Source organism: Oreochromis niloticus, linkage group LG4 (assembly GCF_001858045.2).
Source record: "Oreochromis niloticus isolate F11D_XX linkage group LG4, O_niloticus_UMD_NMBU, whole genome shotgun sequence".
NCBI classification, from domain to species: domain Eukaryota; kingdom Metazoa; phylum Chordata; class Actinopteri; order Cichliformes; family Cichlidae; genus Oreochromis; species Oreochromis niloticus.
Genome location: NC_031969.2, coordinates 10,132,061 through 10,143,687, shown reverse-complemented (window position 1 = coordinate 10,143,687; position 11,627 = coordinate 10,132,061). Strand labels below are relative to the sequence as shown.

The 11,627-nt window shown below is 41.1% G+C and overlaps 2 protein-coding genes across 3 annotated transcripts; one reads left to right on the top strand and one right to left on the bottom strand.

Annotated features, from left to right (window-relative positions):
* Window positions 1-1,122: 1,122 nt before the first annotated feature.
* On the bottom strand, window positions 1,123-5,528 carry wbp2nl (WBP2 N-terminal like). The gene is made up of 8 exons (XM_005468443.4): window positions 5,371-5,528; window positions 4,763-4,871; window positions 4,241-4,379; window positions 3,973-4,065; window positions 3,533-3,733; window positions 2,989-3,105; window positions 2,460-2,536; window positions 1,123-2,364 (listed from the first exon to the last, which is right to left on the bottom strand). Exons 1-8 carry the CDS (start codon window positions 5,427-5,429, stop codon window positions 2,308-2,310), a joined length of 852 nt encoding a protein of 283 aa, XP_005468500.1. The 5' UTR covers window positions 5,430-5,528; the 3' UTR covers window positions 1,123-2,307.
* A 1,817-nt stretch (window positions 5,529-7,345) lies between these two features.
* On the top strand, window positions 7,346-10,976 carry LOC102082411 (zona pellucida sperm-binding protein 4). 2 transcript variants are annotated; one of them, XM_025906789.1, is made up of 12 exons: window positions 7,346-7,848; window positions 7,956-8,080; window positions 8,272-8,392; window positions 8,606-8,740; window positions 9,234-9,406; window positions 9,588-9,667; window positions 9,739-9,872; window positions 9,946-10,129; window positions 10,213-10,296; window positions 10,410-10,507; window positions 10,582-10,716; window positions 10,808-10,976. In XM_025906789.1, exons 1-12 carry the CDS (start codon window positions 7,647-7,649, stop codon window positions 10,957-10,959), a joined length of 1,623 nt encoding a protein of 540 aa, XP_025762574.1. In that variant the 5' UTR covers window positions 7,346-7,646; the 3' UTR covers window positions 10,960-10,976. The 2 variants fall into 2 exon arrangements, with proteins under 2 accessions (XP_025762574.1, XP_005468499.1); XM_005468442.4 differs by having other exon boundaries at window positions 7,353-7,848; window positions 10,213-10,357; window positions 10,438-10,507.
* Window positions 10,977-11,627: the final 651 nt, after the last annotated feature.

The window sequence follows — 11,627 nt, the reverse complement described above, 5'->3', positions numbered from 1 at the left end:
TCTCACATCACTATGTTGCTTGGTGGGCATTTCTTTATGCACAACTGACGACCCAACACAGAATTTCAATAAAGGCTAGCTTTGACTTGGCCACTGCTTTTCTTTTTCAGCCGTTCTGTCGTAGATTTGCTGATGTGCTTGGGATCATCGCCCTGAAGAATGACCCGGTCTTAGCTGTCGGACAGACGGAGTCACATTTGACTCTAGAATACTTTACAGAGGAGTTTGTGGTCGACTCAGTGACTCTAAGGTGCCCAGGTCTGTGGCCGTAAAACAAGCCCAAACCATGACACCTCCACCACCACATTTGACGGTTGGTATGAGGTGTTGTTGCTAATGTGCTGCGTTTGGTTTTTTACCAAACATTTTCCTGTGTATTTGGACAAACAGCTCCACTTTGGTCTCATTTGTCTGAAGGACATTTTTCCAGATGTCTTTTGATTTGTTCAGATGCATCTTTGCAAACCTAAGCTGTGCTGGTATGTTCTTTTCAGACAGACGAGGCCTTTGGTTCTAAATAAGCCGTACTTGTTTAGTCTTATTTGTACTGCCATGATCTTTAACATTTAACATGTTAACTGAGGCCTGTAGAGTCAGAGATGTAGCTCTTGTGTTTTGTTTTTTTCTTGGAGTTTATCTGAGCACTGGACAGTCTGACCTTGGAGTGAATTTGCTGGGACATCCACTCCTGTTAAGACCGCAAACTGTATTGAATGTTTACCACGAGTCAAAAAATCTCACTGTAGAATGATGGACTTCAGATCCTTTGGAAACATGACCCTGATGTGTTTCCTCCTCAGCATTGTGTTAACTCTGACTGCTCCAGAGCACCAAACTGACAACACTTCTGCTTTTACACACATGCTCAAACTTGCTGATTATAAGTTAATCAAATCCAGTTGATTAGCAGCACTATTGCTAACATATGGAAGCAGTAATGTGTATTCACACGCAGGTTTTTACATACTGCTTCTGCATTCTGGCTTATCTGTATGTTAAATAAATAATGATACTGTGTAATATTTATTTTTGATTGTCTGAGGCTCTATTTGATTTAAGATCTATGCCATAAACCCGGCATAAATAACTGAGGGTTTAAAAATGACTAAAGACAAAAAAGGGGAAATTTAATAATTGACATTTATTAGATTTTTGACAAATTCAGCAAAAAGAATAAGAAAAGAGATGTTAATATACAGGCATTTGATTAAATCTATCTAAAAGAAAAAAAAAACCCTCTAACCACCACAACTATGTGCAAAAAGACCTTCAAACGGGTGCTAAATGATGCACACTGAGCAGAATCAGGGATAACGGTCTGCACTCAGAAGCTTCACCTGCAGGCAAAATACTGGTGAGCCTTAATAAATCAGTGTAACCTGTAACCTCACACTAGGTTAATTACTGAAGGAGAAGAGTTCTGGTTTCAGCTTGGCTCTGCAGACAACAACACAACAGAAGCTCAGAGTACAGCACAAGGTCATTCAGATAACCCCGCAGGTGACCTGTAACGTCGTTATGCAAGGCTGAAATATTGCACATACACAGACTCATTTCATAAGAAATCTTTCTGAACAGCTTTTCGAACATTACGCCACTCTTTTTGATAACCACCCTGTAAAGATACTCAATTAGAACTGTGAGTTTAAGGTCATACCATGAATGAAGTTACTTAGACTGAGCACAGGATCATACTGGTCACCAGTCTGTGTGTCTGTGGGAGCCATAGTATGAGAATCAGTCAGTTATTGTGTCGCTGAACATTAATGAACACAGTTCTGGTTTTGTATGTGGGAAATGACTACAAAGCTATAATGGGGAAATACAATGCACTTGCAATCATACATAACTGTTCTTAGTAGAAGCTTATATTATTAATAATTACATGAACTGCAATCAATAAACTGCTACAAAATGTTTTGGTAACAAATCTGTCTGTAAAAATACATTCTCCAAATCCCCCCCCGATTCCAGCTGGGACACTGCACGAGTCCCTGCGTAGGTGCTGAAGAATCAGACAGAAGAAAATTAATCCCAATTGTTGCTTTACAAGTTGTCCACCATTTAAATGACTTGATGTAATATGGAAAACACTAAAACGTCATCAGCTGTTCCATTTATACTCCCAAAACAATAAAAACCAATCTCTCATCGGGAAATTTTAATTGACATCTTTTTAAGCCCTATATTAATTGCATTACCTTATTGCAGTCTACAAAAAGAAAAAAGAAAAACCTCACTTTAGAATTTATTTAGGATACAGAGGATGCAAAAGAGGAGTGTCTTGGAAGTGACGTTGCCCAGGTTTCAGTTGTTTTTCTTTTCAGGGAAGTTTGAAGAAGGTGCGTATGGTGGAGGTCGCTCCTGCACGCAAACCCAGAAGATGGTTTGATATGATTAAAATGCCATTAAAGAAGAAGTCACATGTTGCTGAGGTAAAGACATCCAAAGCAGCTTACCATGGGCATGTAGACATTGTGTGGATTGCTGGGGTTGTAATATGCGCTGCCCGCTGCTTCAGCCGCCTTGGCGTTACCTGTGCATAAAATGACAAAAAACTGTGAGATAAAGACTGACTAATGACCACAGAACAGTTCCTAACACTGTAATGACAAAAGATGCACAGGACAATGCTTTATTAGTCACATGAAGCGCAAATGACAACTTTTAAGATCCTCAAACCTAGAAAAATCTATTGGCACAAGGTGATGAAACACAGACTGTTTTTAACCGAAAATCCGAAAAGTTGCTAGAAAAACAACAACATGAGGGAGAAAAGACTGTTTTATTCCTTGACATTTTTATCTGTAGAGAATGAGACATCAGCACCCCCTTTTTTCTATTTTTTTCTATTTTTTTTTTTAATGGCAGGCTTTGAAGTGATTCATGTTGAGGCAGACAGATCCGATCTGACAAGTGCAGTGGCACAGAGGAAGAAAAAAAAAAAAATAGGGAGCGCGTGAAAAAGGGAGAGTGAGAGAAACAGACCTGGAGGTGGTTGTGGTGGTGGTGCTGTCCAGTTCTGAGGGGGTGCAGCCCAGTTTTGTGGTGGCCCAGGGTACGGGGGAGGAGGGGCCATGTAGTCAAAACCAGATGGGTACATTCCTGGAACACAGATGGCCGACAGAATTTTTTTTTTTTTTTAAAGATGCAGTTTCAAGGTCACAGGGGGTTGCAGCCTGTTTGTACAATTATTTACACAGAAAAACAGGACACTGACAGAGAGAGAGGGACAGCGTGATTTGTGCCTCGGGGGTTGCACATTTTTAACTTATGTGCAAAGAGGCAAAAAAAAAGTGCACTTGCATACAAATGCAAGAAAACAAGGCTACAAACTATAAGTGCTTTTATTGATTATGAGGAAAAAAGGAAAAAAAGAAAGTGAAAGAAATCTACAAAATAAAATGCAGAACCTGGAGTTACAACTGCACTGACTAAAAGATACATTTAAAAAATCACTACTTATGTTGCCGCCGGTCTTCAGTTGAATCAGACATTTAAAAATAGATCTACAGACAGCAAGACTGTGTACCTGCAGCAGCAGGTGGTGGATAAGAGTAGGGCATGTTGCCAGCAGCAGGGGGAGGCCCCTGGTAGAAGCCATTCTGCTGGGGAGGTGGTGGGTAGGGATAGCCTTGAGGAGCAGGTGGAGGTGGGCCATAGCCATTCATCATACCAGGTGAAGGGTAACCGTAGGCAGCAGCTCCATTCTGCACCGGAGCGCCACGAGAAGCTGGAGCACAGAAAGAATAAAAGTGATTTTCCAAAGACTTCAGAAGATACAGAGTTATCTGTATCGTAATGTACTTTGTTTCTATAAAGTGTTTTTAATCTTTAAAGTTTTTGTTTTTTACTGCAACTGTAGCAGGTTTTTAATATAGTAGGACTGCTACTTTGGTAAAGGGTTTAGCTACCTTAACACGTGTTTCCTGGTTATAAAGCAAAGGTACTGAATTTAAATGGCATACGAACCATTTGTGGCCAGTTTGAAGAGGTGCTGTCCCAACTCTATGGCTCCTCCACTGGGGAATGACATCTTGAAATGTGCCTGACCCTCCCAGCCACCTGATTAAAAAGTCAATTCCCTTTAGAGCAAATACAGAAAGCTGCCTTTTTTAACCAAAGTAAAGTTCTGAAACTAATAAACCACATTTTTCACTAATATGGGTTCATTTGAGATCGTTTTAGAGACAGACAATCAAATGATAGTGGCTAAGTGTAAAAGCGAAAGGCTTCCTACCACCGGGCTCAGCAGACACGGTCCCTTTAATGTAGTTGGCTGCAAAGACTGGCTGCTCAATGCTGCAGCCCTTCATCAGGTAATAGGGGAACATGGCTGAACCCAGGCAGTCCTTGGTGTTACTGGATACAAACACCAACTGAGCCGGTGAACAAGAGATGAGGCAAAAAGATGAGTTACATAAGGATGCATGAGCACATGAAAAGCAGCTGTAAACATAATAATAATAATAATAATGATAATAATGTATACTTTATTGATCCCCGTGGGGAAATTACTTGTTTTTCTCTGCATTTGACCCATTCACTCAGTGAAGCAGTGGGCAGCCACTAAGCAGGCGCCCGGGGAGCAGTGAGTAGGGACGGTACCTTGCTCAGGGGTACCCTCAGGGTAGCCGTTCAGTGGATTCGAACCCCCGACCTTCCGATCATGGGGTGACCACTCTACCTACCTACTGAGCTATCCCTGCCCCTAAACATCACGGTTGTTTCTGTTTTTGTTTATTGATAATTTGGGTAGTACCCTGTATGGTGTGAGGTACACCGTGCCCTTCTTGGTCCCCTTCAGCAGATCTGTCTTGCAGGTGACATCACTGAATGACAGCTCCACATTCTTGCACTCCCTTAAAACACTGGATAAAGAAGAGGCAGATGAAAATTAGGTCACTGCTTAGAGTAACTATGAAGCTAAAAAGTATGCTAACATGTAGGAACTGTATTTCGCAGCAGCTAGAAAAAATTGCTTTACAAAACATGCCAGGGGAAGAAATTTGTGTTTTACAAGATTTCAACATCCTGACTAAAAATGCTGCCAAAACTTCCTGTTTGGATAGTCTGCTAACGCATCTTACAGCCATCTTGCCTAAACCACATTACGCAACGATTTTAAAGTAGGGCCATTAAAAGTCTCGCCGTTAAAAGAACACATAACATACACAACGCCCTGAAATATACAGTAAACAATAAAACAGCTAATGCTAACATTACCTAGGCCAGCTAGCTGGAGGCTAGCAGTTGGATAGCATTGAGTTGACTACGCATTGGAAAGTAAAAGGTAAACAAGCCGAAAACAGAGGCGACAGTTAGCTAGTCAATACAATTAAACACGCTGACACTATGTATTACCCTGACCTCTCTCCGTTGTTTATCAGCACGTTGCCGTTATGCGTATGATTTCGATTCAAAGCCATGTTTACGAGCCGTCCTACGCTCTCCTGCTGCCTATGCTTAATGCTAAAGCCAGTCTATCAGCCTGACTGGAATCACCCAGAAACGTCACGAGCCTTACGTCACCACGCCGTCTGACAACTCGTGACCTGCCGTGGGACGGTAAACAATATCCACACGATCAAACAGAAGAAGTGTCTCATACGATCCCAGTAAAAGTTAGAAATATTCAGAATGGTTTCTGATTCTGTTTACGGTGGATTGTTATTCCCATCGTATTTTCCCCGCCACCCATCCATTTTGGATCGGTGTAACATTTTTTTCTAAAAATGTAAATTTATAAATAATTAAATAAATTTGACGATAAAATGAAAAATTTGATGCCAAGTTATCACAGTTTTTTCCTGTCACGTTTTATTTTATTTTATGTTATTTTATTTTATTTTATTCATTCCTTTACTAATAAATTTATTTATTTACTTACTTAGTTTCAGTTAATTTCCAGACTGGGTTTGTTCGTATCAGTTTAGTTTTATCTCTGAAAATCCACTGGGTTTTGTTGTTGTTGTTTGTTTGTTTGTTTGTTTTTTGTTTTTTTGTTTTTTGTTGTTGTTCTTATCAGTTATTATTTGCTAAGTTTTTGCTAGCCTATCGGAGGGGCGGGGGATTGTTTGGGTTTTTTTGTTTTTTGCTAACGTGTAGTTTTTAATTCAAACACACCTACTTTTTTTTTTTTTTTACACCTTTTACTTTTTAGTGTAATTTCATGTAGTATTTAGATGTAGATAAAATAGAATAATATTACAGAGTTAACAATTAGCTATTGTTTGAATGTTACATATACAAAAAAGTGAATCAAGCCAACTGTTCATCATTTTATTGATAATTTGAAATAATATAGTTAGATATTGCGAGGGGTGTTTCCGGGATATTATAAATGGGAAAGCACAGGTAGAGATACTCGTGACCTCCCTCATATAGATGTATTACCACATGAAATACTGGCGCAAGAGAAGAAACATTATTTTGTATTGAACAACATTTTCCAAAGTAGTGATAGAAGTATTTGGAGCCGCTATTTAAGTAAAAATCCTCTGTAATAATACGCTGTTTAACATCAAAATGTGCGTTAAGTAATTCAAGCTTTTATGTACTGTTATATTTCCATCCAAAATACAATGAAGTAGAAGTGCAAAGCAATCAGAAGTACTGTTTGTTTTTTTTACCAGGTATTTTAAATTTTTACTTTAATATAGTAAATGTTAGAGTTAGAGCATTTATCCTCCACCTTATGGGATTGAAAAAATTTTTTTTAAAAAAATTAGGTTATTTATACAAAACTATGCATAGAGTGTAACCGATTATTTCCCAGTTTCTCGTTTTTGTTATTGTTCTATTTGCCCCCTTTTGTATTGGCTGTGTATTTGTTTCTCCCTGTGTATATGAACTTGTTGACAATAAGGAAAGTAGAAAAAAAACGACAACCATGTCCATGCAGGCAACATCATTAGAGCAACTGCCGAGATCTCTCCCTGATTCTATGTACTTACACTTTCTATACTGTAGCCTTTGAATGTTGACTTGGGGTAATTCAGGTTTAGCTAAATTAAAATTAGCTTGAAAGCTGCACTGTGCTGGAGTCCAGCTAGGTCTGGATTAAGATAATTTCATTTAAGCCTGCACAGAAAATCAGGTCATTTATTGCAAAGCATAATGTTTTCAAAGCAAACACAGCTGGAATAGAGCAACAAAATGGGCATTTCTTTGCAATCCTGACAGGATGAGTGGGTGTTCTGATGGCAGTGAGTAAAGGTTTAAGACTGCTTATATAATAACTGGGGTGGGTACAAGCTTTGCCATGGGGAGAGCGAGAGGGGGGTGAGGCCAGCGAGTTATGCAATGCTTTCATTTAATGGCCCCCTTAGGATAGAGTTGGCCGTGCATGCGCTCAGTGTGATATTTAATATTTAAACGTTGACCTTTTTTGTTAATTACCGGCTTTATTCTGTGCCCGCGTGCACGTCAGCTTCTGCAGCTCTTGGTGGGCACAGGTGGGTGACGCTGAGCAGGTCTGCGGCACCCTTTAACTCTCTGCACTGCACCGGTCCCCGAGCCCGAGGAACGCCATAGCTCTAAACTAATTAACACTAATTAACAGGTGTCACGTGACCGTCTCCAGCGCCTTAGATAGGGCTGGCTATTTCTGCTGTTAAAAGACAAAGTATGCAAACTATAGCGAGATGAATTATCGTTCTATAAAGATTTGCGCGACTCTTTTAGTTTTCACCGTCATGGCTCGGCACTGCGTCTGCCTTTCCCCCGATCACAGGAAGAAAACACTCGAGCAGAGGAAACAGCTCGCCATGCCGCGAGTCACCTGCTCTGTCCGAGGCATCAGAGCTGTGTTTGGTCCTCTGGTGAAAAACAATGTGTACGCCAGAGGTGAGGTATAGGGCAGCAGGATGTGAGGAAGATGCTTGGTTCATTTATTTGACCCTCATCTTTTGCATTGATCTCAGACCATGTGTGTGTGTGCTTTGTTTCCTTAGACGTGACAGGGGCCACAGTCCCAGTGCTTCAGTCTGACAAGACCTGTGGAGTGCGAGTGGGTAGAGCGAAGAACCAGAGCCTCTCGTTTTTCAGCAGATATGACAGCTGCTTTGTTCATGTTGAGGTGTGAATCCTGCTGCAGAGTTTACATGAAGGAAATGTATGGCATTGCCAAGTAGGGCCAAAAAATAATGCAATTATAATATATTTACCATGAAGTTTTAATTATTGAAACCAATGGAGGTTAAAATGAGCTTGCAATCTGCATGTATGTCACTTCTTGACAGCCACACTGCAATAACTTTTGATCCTCAGGGCAGCAAAGCCGTCATCCCGCTGCAGGTCCAGCTGGCAGGAGAGGATCGATGGATCAGGGTCAATATCAGCTGTCCCCTGATAAAGACAAGAAGTGAGAGGACCCAGCCTCGCCCAACACGTGAGTGGAGACAGCTGATCGAGCTTGACAAACTCACTGACCCAGTTGTGTCCTGTATACCTAAAATCAGTCAAAAGTCACCCTGGCACAATTTCCCCCTTGAGCCAAGTTTATAGTGTTGCCTTGTTGTTGTTGTAATTACCAATACCGGGCAGGAGTCTGCACAGTTCAGAGTGACGATCTAAGACATTTAAAAACAGAACTCTTCTCCAGCATTCCCCGGAAACTGTGACATTGAAAGAGCTCTTCGAGTGGACTGTGGCCACCAAAGCGTTTCCAGTGATGTCTGCTACAAACTGGGCTGCTGCTATGATGCTCGTGATTCAGCGTGCTACTACACACTCAATGGTAAGATTTTTATTTTCCCCTCCAACCTTTCCTCTAAACAAGCAGGGCTGCTTCTAGGACTCTTAACCCCTTAATAACCAGTCGTGTGGGGGGCTTAAGGAAAATCAGAAATATCAGAAATGGATACCAAAAATGTCAAATTAATTTCAATTTAAATTTAATGATTCAGAGGTTTATGTATTTTGACTGTGGACAGACTTCCTGCCTGTATATGCGTGGCCTTCATAACAAAATGCAGTCCTGTTACCACCATAAATATGTTTGGTACTACGGAGTACCAAGTAGTACCAATTATGTTTGGTACTAATGAGCAGTAAAATTACATCTGTAGTTAGCTGCAGAGCTTTCAAGGCATGCTAATATAGTATTATAAATACAATTATGCAGTAATGAGGACAAAACAGGGTTTTGTTTTGGGGTTTTTAAATTTGTGTTTTACTCAAAAAAACAAAACAAAACTATGCAACATTATCCTGTTTGTCACTCCATCCAGCCTGCTCTCTGGACGGACACTTTGTGTTCTCAGTAAACGCTGCAGATGCACACACTCCCACTGATCCCAGCAGCCTCATTGTAAAGGATCAGCCGCACTGTCACCCTGTTGTCACAACCCCAGATACTGCTGTCTTCAAGATAGGAGTCTCAGACTGCGGTGCAAAGAGGAAGGTAAATATTATATCCAATATTTAGATTGGGGTATCATCCTAATATTTTTGCACAGTCAGTCACAGCATTGAACACAAGCTTCATTTAGATGTTTCTGTGGTCCACTATGAAATTTCACATCATCTTCTTTTCTTAAACCTTTTTTTAATTATTATTATTTTTAAATCTCTCCGGCTTTTAGGCAAATGGAGATGTGGTGATCTATGAGGTGGAAGTGGTGGAGCTACATACAGGAAATGATGGCAACAATTCTCAATTTAGGTATGGAGAGAGATAGATATATCTTCTTCTAGAAGACAGCACTGGTGGCGATGAATGTTTTGGGTTTTTAGTCTTCAGGTCCAGTGTGAATATGACTCATCTGATCTGAAGCATGCAGCAGAACTGCGGTCCTTGTATGCGGTGACTAATCCACCACCTGTGATTGCACTGGGGTCCATCAGAGTGCAGATGAGAATAGCCACAGGTACTAGAGTGGAATGAAACTGCGCTTTGTATGCAAATCACAGCTGGTGATGTGTATACGTTTGTTGCTGCAGATGCATCCTTTACATCCTTTATTCCCGAGGAACAGCTTCCGCTGATTTTGCCCCTTCGTGAAGCTGTGAATGTGGAGATTTCCATCGTGCAGCCGTCTCCAGATCCCACACTTTCCCTACGAGTGCGAGACTGCTTTGCTTATCCTGGGTCAAGACACTCTGTGTGGACACTTCTCTATGATGGGTACGTTACTAACCCCCACCCCACCGCTTAATACAAAAAATAAAATAAAAATATGACAGCACAGTTTTGTTCCTTCTGTACAGATGTCCAAATCCTCAGGATAATATGAGAAGCTCTGTCCCTGTGGACAAACAGGGGAAGACCACATCCCACTCACAAGTCAGGAGGTTTGATGTCAAGACCTTTGCCTTCTTGGACCCCAGCACAGGCCATCCAAGTCCAGAGGAAGTACGTTTCATATTATATCTCACCAACGCAGTGTTTTCTTTCCCCCTGACAGACCTGGCTATTTGATCTCTCTCACTCAGATGTACTTCTATTGTTGGGTGGAAATCTGCACGAATGACGTTGACTGTTCACAGCGTTGTACCTTCATTTGTGAGTATACCACAGTACACTCAATATGCTGTTTATTTTTGGTGTTTTTAATCTGTCCTGTGTCCTCCCACAAGCATCTGAGGGGGAGAGACCGAGAAGAGAGGCCACATCTCAACCCCACCAGCTTCAACTGGTCTCTTTAGGGCCACTCCAGCTGGTCCAGAATAACACTGAAGCCGAGGAAGACCCCTGCATGAAACAGGAAAAAAGTAAATCCAGCAAAGCACCAAACTAGAATCATTACATGAAAGAGTATGAATGACACTCTTTAAATAGAATCTCCCGCCCTCTCTTCCTTAGTGTTTCAGGTGACCGTATATATCCTGTCTGGTGTTGGTGCTGGCCTCCTTCTGGTCCTGCTGTTCTTTGTGTGTTCAAGCATCAGGAGGTGTCAGAACAGAGGCATGCAACGAGCACGTGACGAACAAGACGGCAGTGAAGCATCTCAATAAATGTCAACTTGTCCATATGTGCATTTGTTTTGGTTTTTTGAGATATGCCTGAGAGCCAAATGGCAGAAAAACTGGACTGGAAATCAGTAACAGCAGATCTGATGGGATGCAAGTGCCTATAGCCATCTGTAAAACACAGTGCAGGCCTTGTCATGGTGTGAGGCCATCGCATTTTGATCCACAATGCAATTCCATGTGAAGCCAACTAATTAACAACAGCATGACAATGAGCCCAAACACACTGCCAATGCTGTAAAAGCATAGCTAGATAGAAAAACAAACAGTGAAACCACCAGCCATGGATTGGCCTCCCCAAAGCCTGGACCTGAACATTATTAAAGCAGTGTGGGATCCTTCTGATAAAGAACAGAAATAAAGGCAGCAAACTTCCAACGAAGAGCTTTGAATGTCCTGGAGAACTATTTCTGAAGACTACTTAAAAAAATTAACAAGAAAGCTGCCTGAGAGAGTTCTGAGTGTGTTGGAGAATAAAGATAGTCGCACCAAATATTTAAGCTTGTTAGAAGTGAACAAACTGTTACTGCTTCATGTGCTGTATTTGTTTGCACTTCAATAAATTACTGAACCCATTTTCCTTGAAAAATGTAGAGAAATAAGGCATGACATGACCGTGCTTCAAACATTCCTCAGACATTTTGATCTATACT

Coding starts and splice junctions, on each gene's coding strand:
- wbp2nl (XM_005468443.4), bottom strand. CDS start 5,429: ATGGCTTTGAATCGAAATCATACGCATAACGGCAACGTGCTGATAAAC. Junction 4,380..4,762: donor TGTACCTCACACCATACAGG/GTACTACCCAAA, acceptor TCACCGGCTCAG/TTGGTGTTTGTATCCAGTAA. Junction 4,066..4,240: donor CGTGTCTGCTGAGCCCGGTG/GTAGGAAGCCTT, acceptor CTTTTTAATCAG/GTGGCTGGGAGGGTCAGGCA.
- LOC102082411 (XM_005468442.4), top strand. CDS start 7,647: ATGAATTATCGTTCTATAAAGATTTGCGCGACTCTTTTAGTTTTCACC. Junction 8,081..8,271: donor GCTGCTTTGTTCATGTTGAG/GTGTGAATCCTG, acceptor TTTGATCCTCAG/GGCAGCAAAGCCGTCATCCC. Junction 10,130..10,212: donor TGGACACTTCTCTATGATGG/GTACGTTACTAA, acceptor CCTTCTGTACAG/ATGTCCAAATCCTCAGGATA.